The sequence below is a fragment of the Diceros bicornis genome, chromosome 19, assembly GCF_020826845.1.
Source record: "Diceros bicornis minor isolate mBicDic1 chromosome 19, mDicBic1.mat.cur, whole genome shotgun sequence".
In the NCBI taxonomy this organism is placed as follows: Eukaryota; Metazoa; Chordata; class Mammalia; order Perissodactyla; family Rhinocerotidae; genus Diceros; species Diceros bicornis.
In genome coordinates, this window is record NC_080758.1 from 30,321,973 (window position 1) to 30,341,648 (window position 19,676).

General features: G+C 45.5%; 1 protein-coding gene across 1 annotated transcript in view; it reads right to left on the bottom strand.

Annotated features, from left to right (window-relative positions):
* Positions 1–19,676, bottom strand: part of LOC131418594 (signal-regulatory protein beta-1-like) — a 172,624-nt gene that overhangs the window by 147,885 nt on the left and 5,063 nt on the right. Inside the window, exons 2-4 of the mRNA XM_058563057.1 lie at positions 16,125–16,478; positions 13,846–14,166; positions 12,955–13,284 (exon numbers count right to left, since the gene is read on the bottom strand). Coding sequence (XP_058419040.1) covers positions 12,955–13,284; positions 13,846–14,166; positions 16,125–16,478 — 1,005 coding nt within the window. The remainder of the gene's footprint in view (positions 1–12,954; positions 13,285–13,845; positions 14,167–16,124; positions 16,479–19,676) is intronic.

The following is a 19,676-nucleotide window of genomic DNA, read 5'->3' on the forward strand; positions in this document are numbered from 1 at the left end:
CAAAACAACAAACAAGCTGATCAAAAAATGGTCAGAAGAGATGAACACTGTCCCGAAGAAGACATACAGATGGCCAACAGGGACAATGAAAAGATGTTCAACATCACTAATTATTAGGGAAATGCACATCAAGTTTACAGTGAGATATCACCACACCCATCAGAATGGCTATTACTAAAAAGACAGGAAATAACAAGTGTTGGAGAGGATGTGGAGAAAAAAGAACCCTCATACACTGCTGTTGGGACTCAAATTGGTGCAGCCACTACGGAAAAAAGTTCAGTGATTTCTCAAGAAATGGAAAATAGAAATACCGTTTGACCCAACTATTCTACTTCTGGGTATTTATCCAAAGAATATGAAAACAGTAATTTGAAAAGATATATGCACCCTTACGTTCATTGCAGCATTATTCACAGTAGCCAAGATTTGGAAGCAACCTAAGTGCCCATCAATGGATGAATGAATAGAGAAGAGGGATACATGCACACACACACACACACACACACACACACACACACACACACAATGGAATACTACTCAGCCATAAAAAAGATGAAATTGTCCCATTTGCAACAACGTGGATGAAACTTGAGGGTATTATGCTGAGTGAAATAAGTCAGACAGAGAAAAACAATTACCATATGACTTCACTCATATGTGTAAAGATAAACTAACAACAAACACGTAGAAATGGAGAACGCATTGGTGGTTACCAGAGGGGAAGGGGGTGGGGGGAGGGCGAAAGGGGTAAAGGGGCACATTGTATGGTGGCCGATGGAAACTACACTCTTGGTGGTGAACAAGATACAGTCTATACAGAAGTCAAAATATAATTATGTCCACCTGAAATTTATATAATGTTATTAACAATGTAACCTCAATAAAATAAATTCAATAGAAAAAAGAAAATCTCCTGGTTGTTTAGCAAGCCTGAGCCCCAAAAGGAACTGTGCTACCTTCAGAAAACAACTGAGTACTCACCAAGACGATGCCTCGAGCCCAAGGACAGAGGCTTGAACTGGGAGGACAAAGGTCCTCCCCAGAGAGGACAAAGCCTCTTCAGATCCTGAATAAAGTCTGAGAGCTCAAAACACAAGGAGAGCAGAGTTCAGAATCTGAGTTGACACTCATCAAATTGAAAGCAGGGAGTAACTGTCAGAAGCGAGGAGCACAAGGGTCTTGGTGGGGGTACCTCACTTGATTCTTGGGGTCATAGTCTCTACAGGGTCTCCTCCTTTGGATCTCAGTTTTCTGACACCATATATTTCAGCTTGAAAACAAATTCACTTGTTAATTTGTCCTCAAAATGAGTTTATTTGAATAGACAAAAGAATTGCAATTTTGGATGTGCATGCCGTGGAGAATCATAGACAAATCCAGAAAATAAAGGAGGGGAGCTGGTTTTATAGAGAAAAATGGAGAACAGGGAGGGGATGTTTTAAAGTCTGTTGTGGGAAAGTAACAGTTCGGGGTGGCAATGTTTTATCTTTGGCTGAGCTGTGGAGTTTCTCATTGGCTGGGCTGTTGCTGGGTGGGAGAGAAATCTTCCAGCAGAAGTAAAGTAGGGGCCCGCCCGGTTGTTTAGGGGTTAAGTTCGCCCGCTCTGCTTCGGGGGCCCGGGGTTCGCAGGTTGAGGTCCTGGGCATGGACCATCGCACCACTTCTCAAGCAATGCTGTGGGGACATCCCATATAAAATAGAGGAAGATGGGCACAGAAGTTAGCCCAGGGCCAATCTTTCCCAGCAAAAAGAGGAGGATTGACAGGGGATGTTAGCTCAGGGCTGGTCTTTCTCACACAAAGTAAAAGGAAGAAGAAGAAGTAAAGTAGTTTTACTTCCTGTGCAAAGTACAAAGGTAAGTCTCTTAGTGTTTGGAGTAATCCACAATGTATGATAGGGCATGAGAGCTCCACCTACGGGCCTTCCCTGTGCCAATTTATTTAAGTTTCTTTTATTAATTTCCACACTTTTCTTCCTTCCTCCCTCCTTCTCTCCAATCCTTCCTTCTTTCCTTCATCCCTTCCTTCCTTCCCCCTTTCCTACCTTCCTTCCTTCCTTCCTTCCTTCCTTCCTTCCTTCCTTCCTTCCTTCTTTCCTTCCCTACTTCGTCTCTCTTTCTCCCTCTCTCTGTCCTACAACTTCCAGGACTATGTTGAATAGGGGTTGAGAATGGACATCCTTGCCTTGTTCCGTCTCTTAGGGAGAAAACCTCCAGTCTTTCACCATTAATTATAACGATACCTGTAGATTTTCTTTATCAAATTTAGGAAGTTCCCCACTGTTTTTAATTTTCTGCGAGCATTCATCATGAATGGGTGTTGGATTTTGTCAAATGCTTTTTCTGCATCAATCGATATATCACGGAATTGTTCTTCTTTAACCTGTGGATGTGATAGATTACAGTGATTGATTTTCAGAATTAGCTTTGCACGCCTGGAATAAATATGACTTAGTCATGGTACATAGCTTTACACATTGTTAAATTCTATTTGCCCATATTCTGTTGAAGATTTTTGTGTCTAAGTTCGTAAGAGATACTGGGCTGTAGGTTTGTTTTGTTTTTGGTAGAGTCTGTATCTGTTTTTGCTATCAAGGTAATAATGGCTTCATAAAATGAGTAAGGAGGTAGTCCCTCTTCTTCTATTTTCTGGAAGAGATTGTATAAAATTGGTGTTAATTCTTCTTTAAATGTTTGCTAAAATTCTCCAGTGGGCCTGGATGTCTCATATATTTTATTTTCTCCTCAAACCTCCAAGCCTTCCTCCTCCTTCCTCCTAATCAGATAATGGTCTTCCTTCCTCTTTCATCTGGTCTGACACCCTCAAGCCATCTGCTGTGGCAATTGGGACTCACAGCCTCTGCCAATAGACCAATGGCCTTGGGGAGTGGGCTCTGCATGGCTGCTCAGCTCTTCACCGTGTAGAGGCAGAACCGTGCAGTTCTGTGGGGAGCCTGCGGGGCTCAGCTTCCACTCCTGACCCAGAGAGACCTCCAGTGACCACTTCTGGCCAGTGTTCCATGAGCACTCAAACCTCCACAAATTTTAACAGTGATTATCTCTGGAAGGAGGCATTGTGGATTCTTCTCTTGGTTTACAATTTCATGTTCTTCAACGTGTTTTTCTCCACTGAGCAGGTAGCATCTGTGTGGTGGTAATAAGTTTAAAAGACAGATCCTCAGTTCCCAGGGGCTGAGGGATGAGAGCTGTGATGTGTGCTGTGCTCAGCCGTGTGACCATGGGGGTGAGTCCATTACCTGCACAAAGGTTCTGGAACAGACACGGCCACTGGGAGATTTTGTGAGCTGAGGGCCATCCCAGTCTAGTTATCTAAATTCCACCTGTTCTGAAATACCGACAGAGAAAACATTCCCAAAAGAAATTCTGGAGGAATCAGTGGGGAGAACACAATAAACAGGCAGAGGGAGTCCTCACCATGCACACCTGAGGTCCCACTCACCTGTGAGTCCCAGCAGCAGAGGTAGCAGCAGGGATGGCAGAGGTGGGTAGGGGGAGGAGGCAGGGACAGGTGTCCTGGTGACCCTTGGAGCCTGCTCTGTTTAATCTGGTCCAGAAGAGGCCAAGGACTCTGTACTCTGAGGACAGAGGACACTTCCTGCCTCCATGATGTCAGAGGAAGGGGACTGTGATAAGAGGAAAGGCCGTGGCACTGTGACACATTTTTTTTGCGATCATAAATTGGAGAGATAAGGTTGCTACAGGCTCAGAAGTTGCTGCTGGAAATGTCCGGGGTTCCAAGGTGGAGGGACACAACTTCTGCAGATTTGTGCTTCTTCTCGAGCCTCATTCCATCTGAGGTTCTCCCCACCCCCATAGTCCTTGCCTATCTAGGAGCCCTGGAGACATGGTCTGAGCCAGGGGCTTCTAGAACCTCATGATGGGCAGGTGTGGTCCAGCTTCTGCATGAGCCCAACATCTGACCTCACTGAGCAGCAAAGCTGCAGGGAGGAGGCTGGATCTCTATGGCCTCACATTCTTGGAAATAGAGTTGAACTTGACAAGAGACCCCTTACCCCACTCCAGAGGTATCAGAGGTAAAAATGAGTCCTGATGCAACGTCTGCTGTGAGCTTTTGGGTTTGCTATGGATGCCTGCATCCTATACAGGAAGCTGCCTCTTTCTCCTTCCTACAGAGGAATTGTGTTTGACTGGGAGAGAGGTTAGAGTTTTGGAGATGGTGATGTTTTGTGCTTTAGAGGATAGAGGGGGCTTCCAGGGAAGGTGGGCCTGGGAGAACACTCTCCAAGAGGGAAAGCAACGCACCTGGAAATACACCTGGTTAGGTGAGGACTGCCTTTCCTGTCTGTGCTGGGTCTGGGGCCAGCTCTGGAGGAAGGGAGTAGAGGAGCAGGAGAAACACTCTCAGAGAGAGGAACCAGCATGTGGACTTCCTTCTTTTTCACCTCTGGAATGGACTCTACTCAAGCACAATTGTTGTTTAAAAGAACCTTTGGCCCAACTGAGCTGATGACCCTTTAATGTCCAAGCCTCCATAGCCAGGAACTGGCTGCTATGGCCGTTTCCCCATTGCTTCCTTGTGACGCCTGCCTCCTCTTCAGACACCAACTCGATGTCAAGATACAATCTAGGTTCAAATCTTAATTCCATATCCTAGTAGCAGAGTCATCTTGAGCGCCTCACGCAGACCTATATATTGTTTGACCTTGAAATGTTCATTTGTGTGCCTCGAATATTCAAAACAGAGTTCATAATATGCACTCAAAGATAACTTCTCACACCCCACCCTGTTCAGTTTGAGGCCCATCATCTGCTCATGGGGTGAAACCAAGAAGGGACTCATGTTCTACACCCTCAGTCATCCATCCATATCTGTCTCCTACCAGACCCTGTTAGTTTTACCTCCTGAATACCTCTTGAATCAATTTCTCCATCTCCAGCATTATCTATTGCCTGAAGAAAACAATGACCTCTTACCTAGGCTAACCTTCTTCTTCTTGTGCCCTCTGTCATCTCTTCCTCCTCCTTCACCCAAGTGCTCTTTGACAACACGGGTCTGATCACATCCATTTTTTGCATAAACACTTTTGTGGACTCTCCTTGTTCTTAGTATAGTAAGACTATATGGTCTGTGATATATGGTAGTATAAACAATCCCTCCTTTCATGACTGCTTGGACCCTAGAGACAAACGGATGCCCACTTTGTCTGGTTCTCAACACAGCCTCTTTGTCCCAGGTTGGGTTCCCTGGGAAACAGACTTTGAGTCGAAGATTAACAAGCAGATCATTTTTGAGGGAGTACATTTAAGACCAATATCTGTGGAAGGGAGGAGAGGGAAGCAGGATTGGGTAGAAGGAGAAGTTGAGCTGCAATGAAGTCTCAGCGAAGACCTCAGCTGACCTCCCATGGAGCTCTGGTGCTAGGATGTTCCTTCAGAGTGTCCTGAGCTGGAGTGAGAAGCCTGGGCCTTTATATCACCATGTTGATGAGTCATTGGATGTGGCATGTTATCAGGCATGACCTTGGGTAAGGAGGCTCTCCTCAGCTGAGGCAATTCCAAAGAGGGCTGACAGCTGAGGGCCATCTTCTCCAGCCTGGTGCACCACAGCATTCACCAGGCACTTCAGAATGTCTTCCACCTGGGAATCCTTGGACTCAGGACATCTAGTAACACCTCCAGTTAGATCCTCAGAGCTACCTCACCTCATCCATGTAACCCAAGGTTCTCTGACCCCACTTGGTCTGAACTGGACTTTACTAACTGGAGAAGTTTAAGATGAATATCCTGGGGGACTGAGAAGCAGCTTCCTCTGGGTTCTGTGAGTGCCTGGGTCTGGGGTGAGCTCTGACAGAGGACAGAGGAAGGAAGAGAAGGTAACCTCAAACCTGGGAAGTGAGATGAAACTTCTGTATATTAACATAGAAGTCTTCCTACTATCCATTCCTTGTGTTGTTTCCCTAGAGGGTGCAAGAAGCAGAGATCCAGCTGAGGGGAGGTTGAATTTTTTTAATAGATTTATTCCTTTTAGCAATTTTAGATTTACAGAAAAATTGGGACGATAATACAGAGTTCCATGTACTGCTGCACACAGTTTCCCCTCTTATTAATACCTTATATTAGTGTGGTACATTTATTTCAAATAATGAACCTATATTGGCACATTATTATTAACCAAAGTCCGTAGTTTATTTAGATGTTGTTTGAGCTGGGGTACTATAACAAAACCCTCTAAACAATGAAATTTATTTCTCTCAGCTCTGGAGGCTGCAAGTCCAAAATCAGGGCACCAGCATGGATGGGTGAGGGCCTCCTCTGCTCACAGATTTCTCATGGTGTCCTCACAAGGTGGAAGGGGTTAGGAATCTCTGTGGGGTCTCTTCTATAGGAGCACTAATCCCATTGATGAGGATGGAGCCCTCATGAACTAATCACCTTCCAAGGCCTCACCTTCCAACATGATCACATGGGGCTTTAGGATTCTAAAGTGAATTTCAGGGGGACACAACATTCAGACCACAGCATAATCCAATTTTTTTTGTTGCTCAGATTGTTCCAGATTTGGCCTTCGGGAGCTCTTTCAGTTGGTTCCTGCACCACTTTGACCTACTCCAATCAATGAGTTGTTTTTTTTTTTTTCCTTTGGTACGTCCTTATTTTCTAGGTGATATAGAATTTTTTTTTTTTTTGAGGAAGATTAGCGCTGAGCTAATGTCTGTTGCCAATCCTCCTATTTTGCTGAGGAAGATTGGCCCTGGGCTAACATCTGTGCCCATCTTCCTCCACTTTATATGTGGGACGACTGCCACAGCATGGCTTGACAAGCGGTGCATGGGTCCGTGCCAGGAATCGGAACCTGCGAAGCCCAGGTGGGTGAAGTGGAGCGCGTGAACTTAACCACTATGCCACCGGGCCCGCCCGAAGATGATGTGGAATTTTTGATGGGACGTTTTAAGCACAAAGAAGAGAGAGTAGTCTTTAACAAAAGGGCTTCGGAAGACAAGAATCAGATGGTGAAATGAAGAGAAACTTTATTTCGAAAGCCAACATCTAGTAGAAACTAATGTCCTCACTGAAGTAGTCATTCATTTATTTTTTCTAAAATATGATGATCTACTATATGGCAGTCACTGTTCTGACAACTGAGGATGCAGATAGTCCCTTCTCTGCTAGAACTGATATCCTATTTGAGGAAGACACACACACACACAGGCAGGGTTCACTTTGCATGGTGCTGATATGCATGAATTTTAGTTACCATGGCTCAGTTAAATAACATCAGGCCCCATCACATGGTTCAAATTCCAATTACCACAGTAAATTTACTGTGAGCAATTGCAGAAGTACAAACTTTGCTGCTAGCTCTTCTTCAGGCCACAAATCACCATGTAACTGATGGATACTCATCATGATCAGTAACCAATTATATGCTTTCTTTCACAGTCTGCAGCGATTGATCACTGTGACTCTGTTACTCAGTTTATGCACAGACAGCAAAGCATGTAGTCGTGTTGTCTCCTTGTGTCCCAGTGATGAACCCATATCACATATTACAAGAATGAGATATTGCAAAAGGGAATGGGCAGCAGAGATGAAAGTGCAATGGAGAAACGAAAAGTGATAAAGCTGGAAGTGAAATGCAAATAGATGTAAGTGGAGTCATAGAAGAAACAGCTCCCTGTGGGTATGACAACACTGCTGCTGTTAGAAAGATTCCAGATGTGCAGCCAGAGGAACTTAGTGATGGCAAACTTACCACATAAATGAGGAAAGTGGTGGTGAGGAAAAGGGTGGAAATGTCCCGGAGGCAGTGACACCAGCAAACACTTCAAATTAAAGGAAATTCTGTAAAGATTTCACAACATTGAGAGCACAAGGGATAAAAATATTGGAAGCTGGTCCAAACTTAGAAACGAGTATGATGATTCACCAAGGCATAGAAAAGATCCTTGATCTGTATCGTAAATTATGCAATAAGAAGACGGCAAACACTGTTCAAACTGCTCTTGATAAGTTTTTACAAAGATATAAAACACTTTAATTCTCAGTGTTGCTAATCTTCAAATGACAGTGTGCTATGTAAATATTAGTTTTTCTATTTTTTCTTTTTCCTCTACATTTAAAACTGACATTTTCCAATGTTTTGAAAAAAATTTTAAAGGTCACAGCACAATTATTAGTAATCTCATTGATTATTGACATCACTTTCCATGGTTTCAGTTTGCACGCTCATTATTACACTCTTGCACTGCCAAGCAAAGTGAGCACTTCCTATATTTAGTATGTCAGGTAATAATAAGTGCTAAGGAAACAAATTAATCAGGTCAAGAGGAATTGGAATGCCAGGTGAGAGAGGAATTTATATTTTATGTAGGGTGGTTTATGGAAGGTGCCTTTACTAGAGTGACATTTGAGCAGAGACTTGACAGAAAGGAGAGAGTAAACCATGTGGATATGGTGGGGGAAGAAGCAGAGGAGTGATACAATTTGACTCATATTTCCAAAGGACCACTGTGGTTGAAACAAGATAGCCAGCTAGAGACTCCTGCAGTGGCCCAGGAAGAGATGATGGTGGCTGGGATCAGGGAGCAGTGGTGGGGGAGAAGTGTGCTGATTATGGAGATAACTCAGTGCTGTGCAGGGGAAGGTTTGGACAGGCTCAGGGGAGCCGACTGCCACATTTTCAGGAGTTATGGAAGCTGGTTGTTAAACTGTTGGTAGCTTGAAACTGGCCACCTTGGGAGTGTTTACACCACAAAAATTGGAAGGCATTACAAATGAGGCTTTTTTTTTTCTTTTGGAGAATCAATTGTCAAACAATTGCCATCTCGCCTCTGGATATGTGCCTATTGAAGGCAGAATTAAATACAGGATATAAGAGAAAGAGAAATCAAGGATGACTCCACGGCTTTTGGACTGATGCCATGTGTACCATGAGCAACAGGGTTGAGAAGGATGCAAGATGATAGTAGAACTAGTACTTTCATCACAGGCAGATTAGGAAAAACTTCTTTCTGGGTTTGAGGAGTAGGACATTGAGGCACAGAAGAAGGAGAATAATTTTTCTTCTTAAAATCCAAATGGGAGGAGTCCGGACCCATGGCTTAGCAGTTAAGTGCCCGTGCTCTGCTACTGGCAGCCTGGGTTCGGATCTTGGGGGCACACCGACGCACCGCTTGTCCAGTCATACTGAGGTGGCGTCCCACATACAACAACTAGAAGGATGGGCAACTATGACATACAACTATCTACTGGGGCTTTGGGTAGAAAAAGAGAAAGAAAAAAAAAAAAGGAGGATTAGCAATAGATGTTAGGTCAGGGCCAGTCTTCCTCAGCAAAAAGAGGAGGATGGGCATGGATGTTAGCTGAGGGCTGATCTTCCTGAAAAAAAAAAAAAATCAGAATGGGAGTTCATTTGTACTCAAGAGGCAATAGAGCAACCCAATGAGGCTGGGGAGTTGGGCAAGACAGGAATCCAGAAGACAGAATAACTCTTGATGCATGGACATGAGTGTGTAGTTCATGGCCAAGTCCCAAGGCAATGGATGAGAGATATCCTGATAGATGTAGACTTGAGTAGTTTCTCACATTCTGGGGGGTGTTGTGAGTCAGTCCCCAGAGCTAAGTCCCATGGCCCCTCCTCAGGACCATGTTTGCAAACCCAGCTCTGGGGGCATCAAGGACTGGGAGATGGAGCAGCAGGAGTGTGTGAGCAGGCAGGTCTCTGGGGAGGGGAGGCATTTGGAGCAGAGTCATGGAAGCTTCTGGTAGGATCCTTCCCTTAGGCAGGGCCCCTCAGCTAAGGAACGAGACAGCAGAGATTGCGGGTGGCACATAGTAGGGAAGGAAGGAAGGAGTTGTCGGAAACATGTCCACATTTAATTATCTGCTCATCATTACAGAAACGTTCCCTGTGTGCCTCCTATGTCCCCAGTGCTGTTCTCCTGGGAGAACTGTCATGAGACGACAGGTTGACCCTGCGATAGGACTCTGCTACCTCAGCCTTCCTCCCCGAGGCCTGATTCTCCTTCCCCATCCCTTCCACTCTGTCACTCAGAGGGTCAGAGCAGGAACAGCCCTCAGAGCAGCCTCTAGGACTTCTCAACATTACTCTAATGTGTGGGTTCCTTTTGCCCCATGAGCCCCAGAGTTCAAGTAATCTACAGAATGTCTCCAAGGGAACCACTCACTCAGCTCCCCTTCATTCAGCCTCCCACTGCCCACTTCCTCCACAGAACCACAAGGACTCTGTGGACACCCTTTGAAAACCCTTGATCCAGCCCTCCTGCTGCAGGACCCCACACAGTTCCTGGGATGGAGAACCTCTGAGAGGGATCCACAATACTCCTGAGCGTATTGAGGGAGGTGTGTCACCTTGTCTTAACTCCACGTGGGTCCTGACCCTTTGTGACCTGTGGGATGGCCCCTGTTACCGACCTTCCCCTTTAGGGGACAGACCTTGGCCTGCCCTCCCAGCCCCGCGACTTACAGTCAGGCCCTCCACTTCCTGTGGACGTAGATGGCAGAGACTCCGATGGCCAGCAGCAGCTTTGTGCTTAGGAGGAGGACTACCAGAGGGACAGTAGACAGCTCTTCACCTGAAAATCAAGGGACAGGAGGAGCCATTAGAGGGGCCACAACCAACCCAAACTCCATTAACATGCCTGGATTATGCTGTACCAAGAGAAGAGAGGGCCATTAAGCCAGGAATATTGTAAAGTGCTCCAACACCGTAGAAATGAACACAAAGATGTGCATCCTCACGCCAGACCCCTTGGACCCAGGACTGCAGTGGCTGGAGCCCTCAGACGCCTGAGGCAGGCTGGACATCCTGCTGCAGCAGGGTCATAGAGGCATCTTGCACTTTGCTCCAGCCCGCCCACACGGACAACACAAAAACCGTTTCCCGCCTCAGTACATTAGCGAGCGTGCTCGGTCAGGCACACTGAGAGCACCCAGAAGTAACAGCCCTGGTCTGAGCCTCGCGGGAGATGGAGACTAAGGAGCAAACCCAGGCTGGTCCAGACAGGATGGTGTGGACCCGCCTCTCCCTGCTCTCCCCCTTCAGTACAATCTGACTCCTAGAAACAATGGGAGGTACAAGCACAGGAGGACGCTGACAGGAGGAAGAGGAAGCAGACTGGCTGGGCTCTGAGGACTGGAGGGAGAACACAGCGGCCAGGGGTCTAGATCCCACTCTCCTGACTGCCCAGCACAGGAGGACACCAGGATGGCATTAGACAAAGGAAAAGTGTATCATCAGTCATCTAAGTTCCTGCCTCAAGAAACAAGAGAAAATGGATTAAATTCCTCAAAAAGCACAACCTGCCACAATTCACCCCATAGGAAATGAAATAATTTAAAGAGTCCCAACCTCTTCAAATTCTTTTTCAAATCTGAAAAAGGATTCTCCAGGTCCAGAGGGTTTCACAGGAATATTCTACCAAGCATTTATGGATGAATTAAAACCAATGTTGGGAGACAAAAACAGCTATAAAAGAAATTTGGGAAAATGTGAATATATACTCCATTTTAGATGGTATTAAGGAATTATTGTTAATTGTATTAAGCGTGTAATGGTATTGGTTTTCTAGAAAAACCAATGTCTTTAATCATATGACCACACAGTAGTGAACTCCATTTGCACCTGGATGTGCCTGCAAGACTAAGTTATTAGTGGACACAATTATGCAACTTCAGTTATGTCTTTTGTTTTAAGGGAAATTAGATAATTTCCTATCTTCTCTTTTCTACCAGGCAAGGTCGTGGACACGCAGTGTCCTGGGTGGACCCAGCAGATGAGGACAACACCACAGGGCATGTGGGAAGGGACAGGCCCTTTGAATCGTCTTCTGGCGTAAAGACTCCTGGAAACCTGACTCGACTCCCTTCTGATGTTACCTGAGAGAGAAATAAGACATATTTTCTTCATAGAAAGAGGGACTCTGTAGGTCTTTGGGACAATGGCCAGCTGAGGGGAACGTGTCTCTAATTAGCACATATGTCCTGTACAGGCTGGTGGTCCCTGTCATCAGAGTCTCAGAATCACCATGATTAGTTTAGTCCAATGACCTGGTCTAATGGCAAAATGTTTTCAACAATATCGCCCCCATTGCTCCCCAAGTCTCTTCTGTAAAACTCCAAACTCTCAGGGTGGTTGAAGCAGGAAAGGAGATCATAGAGGAACTGGAATTTGCGTATACTAAAGGTGCCCTGGTGGTTGTGATTATTGCTGATCCATTGTCACAAATCAGGGAACAAAGGAGGCCTGTACTGTGACCACTCAGGGTCACCAAGGTGACTGGTCCAGACTCACACCCCATGTCCTCAGGGATCTTTTTCCAGAATTTCACAGAGTAGGAGGTGCAGGCGTGTGCTGGGGTGACATTACTGAAGTGGATGGAAAAGTCTAGGATGGAAAAGAGACTAGGCAGAGGTTAGAAATGGCAAGGAGGATGGAGGTGGGCTGACATGGATGGTGATCTAATCATTGTTAGGTGAAGAAAGCAGGAGGCAGGATGCTATGAAGAGGATGAGCTACCTCCTTGCCTACTTCTTTCTCTAATGTATATTTATGTCAAAAGACCTGTATTGGGGCCAGCCCTGTGGCGTAGTGGTTGAATTAGGTGCACTCTGCTTGGCGGCCTGGGTTCATGAGTTCAGATCCCAGGCACAGAACTACACCAGTCATCAGCCATGCTGTGGTGGCAACCCATATATAAATGGAGGAAGATTGGCAGATGTTAGCTCAGGAGTAGTCTTCCACAAAAAAAAAAAAGAAAGATCTACAAAGATATGTACCAAAATCTTACCAGGGATGACCCTTGGAGTGTGGGATTTGGGGGAGGGCAGCTTACTTCCAAGTTCTACTTTATATTTATAGACTTTTAGATTATTCTATGATAAGCATGAATTACTACTTTTAACATAAATAAAAAGATGTGGAATCAGGTCAGTAGGAGGGGAGGCCTCACCAGGGGTTCCACCTGTGTCCTGCTCCTTCTGGTGGGCAGAGGCCTCCAGGGTATGGTGTTTGGTGACCGCCGGCTGCCCATCATGCTCCACTTGGCAGGTGAGCACCACGTCCTGCCTGTGGGCAGATGAGTTCACCAGAAGCCAGCTCATCCAGTTAAAGGTCCCATCCTTGTTCTCTATGAGTGTCGAGGCCATTTCTGTTCGGGACACGTTGCCATTCTCCAACCAGGTCAGCTTTAGGTGCCGGGGGTAGAACTTGTTCACCTGACAGGTGACGGTCTCCAGGTTCCCTGCCGTGGGGTGTTGGGAAACCTCCAAGGTGGGCGGAACTGAAACAGCACAGGGCAGAAGCTCTGACCTTATGGAACAGACAGATCACAGAAGAGGGCTCCGTAACTTAGCTCCCACCACAGATGGGAATCACCCAGGACATTGCTAGGCATGCAGCAGGCACTCAAACAATGAGAGTATTCTCTGCATATGAATGAAATCACAAAGCACAGTGCCAGGCTCACAGTAGGTGCTCAGGGACTGGTAGCTCTTTTATAGTCATAAGCACAGCCCCTGGCATACAGTGGGAGCATAATAACTGTGGCAAAATAAATGAAATCACCAAGCAGGTAGGGGCTGGGCTTAGAGTAGGTGCTCAGTAATTGGAGCTGCTATTGGTAAAGTGGACGACACGACCTAGCACAGAGCTCGGCACATGGCAGGTGTTCACCTGGCAGCTGCCATTAGAACAGGTGAGTGACCAGCATATCCAGGTGCCTGGTGATTGGGAAGGATGTTCAGGAACTAGATTCCAGGAAATCCAGGCCTGGAGCAAACAGCGGGGGGAGGAGCGGGCTTGGGGGCAGGTGGGGGCTTGGGCTGGGGTGAGGGGCATCTACCTCGGAGGGTCTCAGACAAGTTGGCCGTCCCACGAAGAGGAGGGTCCCCCTGAAGGGTGACGTGGGCCACCTCGCAGATGACCTGGGAGCGAACATCCCCCGGGGCCAGCACCACCTTGGCTGTGCTGGAGATGCTGTAGGAAACTCCGTCTCCTTCTGGGTCCACGTTGGTCTGGGAGGCTGAGAGCTCATTCCCATTTTTGAACCACTTCAGGGTGATGTTTCTAGGGGAGAAGCCATAGGACTCGCAGGTGAAGGTCACTGTCTGCTCAGGTGGGACCCTCGCCGTGGGGCCTGATACCACGGGGGGAGAGGGTTTGGCTAGAAAAGGAGAATTTATAAACAATAAACGTGATTGTGGTTATATCACTGACCATAAGTGTGTGACGCTGTTAAGAACCTTCACATATAGTATTTTTATTTTTTTTTTGTGAGGAGATCAGCCCTGTGCTAACATCTGCCAATCCTCCTCTTTTTTTTGCTGAGGAATATTGGCCCTGGGCTAACATCCGTGCCCATCTTCATCCACTTTATATGGGATGCCGCCACAGCATGGCTTGACAAGTGGTGCGTCGGTGCGCGCCAAGGATCCGAACCAGCGAACCCTGAGCCACCACAGTGGAGCACGTGCACTAAACCACTTGCGCCACCAGGCCGGCCCCCACATATAGTATTTTTTAATCCTTCTAATAGTGCCGGAAGGGTGAGTCATCATCCTCATCTTACAGAGGAAGACACACAGGTTTCCATTGGTGAACTCTGAGGAAGGGGGTAGGTTGTGGGGAAACTCAATTCCTGCCCTGCCTATGCAGGAAATTTGTCAATATCCAACAAATTAAAATACACACACCCACTGACTGAGCAATGCCACCTCCAGTGGGCATCTCCCACTGGAGTAGAGTGGTGCAGCACTGGTGTAATATCCCAACGTTGGGAACAACTTTGTATCCATCAATGGAAGACTGTAGAATGAATGTGCTATCTCCATACGATGGATGTTATGCAGCTGTGGAAACAACGGGCAGCTCTAGTGCTGACATGGATTGCTTGATTGGGGGTGATGTGGCTGAAGGTTGGGAGAGGTTCCCAATCACCTTGGGCCTCAGGGTCTGAATGTGAGGAGCTTTCTGAACCTTTGGAAAACTGACACAAAGGAGAAATCCTGGCCCCCTGTTCAGTGGTTTTGTGCAGCGAGCTTTTATCTAGCATTTACTATGGGCCAGCCTCTGCCATCGAAAGAGTGTGCAATGTCAGCACAGGAAGGAGCCTGCTTGGAATCAGATCCAGGTTCTGATATGATCCCCTTACACACTGGCCATGTGACTGTGGGCACACCCCCCATCATCTCTTGGCCTCAGGCTCCCCATCTGTACATGGGGCATTGGGCTTGATGGGTCTGAAAGTCCTTCCTGTGCAAGACATTTCAGGATTCAGGATCCGGGGCATCTGGCAGAAAACCTTAAACGAATTTCTTTGCTGCCTCAACAGTGAACCCCTAAGTCAGTCACATGGGGAACCTCTTCCCTGGGTGAGGGACATTCTGAGATGACCCAGCTCTGCCGGGAGCCTTCAGTGACTGTGTGAGTTGGTCTCTGAATCACTTGAGGGTTTTCTGGAAAGACACACAGCAAACACCCAACCTGTGCGCCTCTCCTTCAGCTGGGCTGTCAGAGCAAACAGAGAGTCTGGGCCTCTTAGGGATTCCTCTCAGTGTGATGTTTCTGAGGATGAGATGAAGAAACACACGTTCTCCCTCCCTGCCCTGCCTGGATTTCTCCTCACAGGAAGGGAAGAGGACGTGAGCCTCCTGGGAGAAGAGCCTTTGCCTGCTGTGTCCACTGCTGCTTCCACAGCACAGAGCAGAGCACGGCAGACAGTAGGTGCTCAGTAAGTGCTTTGTAAAGGAAGACTCGGCCACATTGAGGGGCACTCTCTGGGGGCAGGGGCGAGGTCTGGCCCTGTGACTGGGCGAGTCACTCAGACTTTCAGTTCCCTCCTCCCTGGAACAAAGGGCTGGATGGGATGGAAAAGGCAAGGGCTGTGGAGCCAGGCAGATGGGGGTTCAGACATTTCCCCCCATTTACCAGCTGTGGGGCCTTGAGGAACTAGCACGACCTCTCCAGGCCTCAACTTTCCCGATCTGTGGAAGGGGGTGAAATCAGATCATGAACATAAGCACCCACAGCTGCACCTGATTCTTGTTTCTCAAAGAATGGGGGGCGTTATCATTGACTTGTTGTCACACACCAGGGGATGAAGGAGGCCCACGCTGTACTCACCACTCACGGTGAGCTGGGTGCCTGGTCCAGACTTAAACTCCACGTCATCAGGGCTCCCTTTCTGGAACTTCACACAGTAGTAGATACCAGTGTCTGCTGGGGTGATGTTACTGATGCGGATGGAATAGTCTGTGCTGTTTCTCTTTGTGGTGTCTGCAACATTTTCTACTCGGGGGAAGTGTCCTCCTTTGAAACTGTAGATTAACTCCCGGCCTGGCCCTGTCCCCCTGAACCACTGAGTGGGCCCCACGGGGAGCAGGGAGGTCATGGTGCAGCGCAGAGTGGCCACCTCTCCAGCTGCAACAGACACTGACTTCTCAGGCTGAATCACCTGCAGCTCCTCACCTGCCACTCCTGGAGGGGAACAGACCCATTATTTATTCATCCTTATGTGATCTTGTGGGTTTTCTCAAGTGTTTGTCAACAGCAGCTTTCTCTGACTGAGCGCACACAATGAGTGTGCCTTGAGCTCAGCACGTTGCAAAGACCAAACCTCATGTAACCCTCACAACGAGCCTGTCATGTGAGACTACCCCAGATGGTGAACTGAGGCACAGAGAGGTTCAGCGACGCGGCAGAGTGTGGGTCTGAGTGCCTGAGCCTTCTCTGGGAGTTTCGTGCTTCACCAAATATTTCTGGATGTCCAATTTCTGGCCTCATGGAGGGTTGCACTTCTGGACCTTGGCGTTGGGTGGGACCATGAAAGTATTTTAGACCACTGGGTTGCAGTAGAAGTGATGAAGGAATTTTGTGGGATACGCATTTCACTGCAAGAACCTCTACGGATCAACTTCCCTCTTCCATTTCCCTCTTCCACATGCTCGTGATGGGTCTGCTCCATCAGCCTGGATACTTGAGTGGCAGTGATGGCAGAGCTCCCAACACACAATGAACATGTAGATTAAATAAGAAGTAAAACGTTGTTTCAAGTTCCTGGGATTACTTTCCACAGCATAATCATGTTTTATAGTTTCCTACTCCTGCTGTAACAAATTACCCAAAACGTTGTGGTTTAAAACAACAGAAATTTATTGACTTGTCATTATGGAGATCAGAAGTCCACAACTGCTGTTACAGGGATATAATCCAGGGGTCAGCCAAGCTGCATTTCTTCTGGAAGCTCTGTTCCTTGCCCTCCGAATTCTAGATGCTGCCACATTCCTTTTCCCATGGTTCCTATTACTCATGTTACTTCCTATTACTCCTATTGCTTGTGTTACTCCTGTCACTCCAGGCTCTTGTTTCCATTGTCACTTGTCCTTGTCAATCTTTGACTTTCCTGCCTCCTTCTTATAAGGACCCTTGTGATTGCATTGGGCTGACCTTGAAAATCAAAGAAAATCTCCCCATATCAAACGTCATAACTTAATCACCCCCGCAGAATCTCTTTTGCGAGATAAAGTAAAATATTGACAAGTTCTGGGTATTAGGACATGGGCCTCTTTGAGGGGCCAATGTTCTGTCTCCCACACACATGTCTCCTAACTTTCAGAAACCATTTGCCATAATAGAAACCTAAGTGTGTGCCATTGTCTCACAAGGTGAAGGACAAGGCAACTCACTGGAATTTGGAAGAAGGGCCATTCAAGCAGTGCTCTGGAGAAATAGTTTGAAAAATAATACTAGAAATCAATAACAGAAGGATAAATGGAATATTCATAAATATACAGAAATCAAAAAACGTACTCTTGAAAAATCAATAAGTCAAAGAAGAAATCACAAGGGAAATTAGAGAATACCTTGAGGCAAATGAAAGCAAAACACAAGATACCAAAAGTTATGAGATGCAGTGGAAGCAGGGCTAGAGGGAAATGTACAGCTGTAAAGGCAGACATTTAGAAAGAGGAAAGATCATAAATCAATAACTTAACTATACACCTTCAGAAATTAGAAAAAGAATTGCAAAATAATTACAAAATCCAAAGGTAGCAGAAGGAAGGAAATAATAAAGATTAGTGCAGAGATAAATAAAATGTGAATAGACAAACAACAGAGAAAATCAACAAAACCGAGAGTGGTTCTTCAAAAAAATCAACAAAATTGAGAAACCTTTAGCTAGATTGACTAAGAAAAACAGAGAGAAGACCCGAATAACTAAAATCAAATTAAAGGACACTACTATAATTTTACGGAAATAAAAGAGATTATAACAGAGTACTGTGAAAAACTGTACACCAATAAATTGGATAACCTAGATAAAATGGGTAAATTCCTAGAAACACAACTTACCAAGACTGCATCATGAAGAAATAGAAAATCTGAATAGACCTATAACTAGGAAGGAGAGTGAAATCAATAATAAAAAATGTCCCAACAAAGAAAAGCTCACAACCACTAGGCTTCACTGGTGAATTTTACCAAACATTTGAAAAAGAACTAACACTAATCCTCTTCAAATTCTTCCAAAGAATTGAAGAGGAAAGAAGTGTTCCTATCTTATTCAGAGTCATTCTAGACTCATATACAGGCCAGCATTATCCTAATACCAAAGCCAGACAAATGCACTTAAAAAACTACAGACCAATATCTCTTATGAAAATTTATGCAACAATCCACAATGAAATATTAGAAAACCAAATTTAACAGCATGTGAAAAAATTGTACACTATGACCAAGTGGGATTTATTCCTGGAACGCAAGGATGATTCAACATATGAAAATCAAACAATGTAATGTACCATGTTAATAGAATGAAGAGAAAAAAACTCACATGATCATCTTATTTGATGTACAAAAAGCATTTGACAAAAATCAACATTGTTCAGATAAAAACAATCAATAAACTAGAAATAGATGGAAACGCACAAAATGATAAAGTCATATATGAAAAACCCACAGCTAACATCATACAAGGTGGAGAAAGTTTGAAAGGTTTTCCCCTAAGATCAGAAACAAGACAAGGATGCCCACTTTCACCACTTCTATTCAACACAATCCTGGAAGTTCCAGAAAAAGCAGTTAGGCAAGAAAAATTGTAAAAAGACATTCTAATGGGAAAGGAAGAAGTGAAACTATCTCTGTTTGCGCATGACATGATTTTATATGTAACAACTCTAAAGATTATACACACACACACAAACTAATGGAGCTAATAAACGAATTCAGCAAAGTGGCAGGATACAAAATCAACAGACAAAAATCAGCTGCATTTCTATACACTAGTGATGTACAATCCAAAAATGAAATCAAGCAAACAATTTCATTTACAATAGCATCAAAATTTAACCATGGAGATGAAAGACTTGTACACTGACAAGTAGAAAACATTGCTGAAAGAAATTAAACAAGACATAAATGAATGGAAAAAGATCCTGTGTTCACGGATTGGAAGAGTTCATATTGTTAAGATGAGTATTGAATATTACATAAAACAATCTACGGATTCAATACAATCCCTGTGTAAATCTCAATGGCAGAAATATCTTTTGGAGAAATAGAAAAGCCCATTCTGAAAGTCATATGAAATCTCAGGGGAATCTGAATCACCAAACAACCTTGAAAAAGAAGAGCATATTTGGAGGACTCACACTTCCTGATTTAAAAACTTTCCAC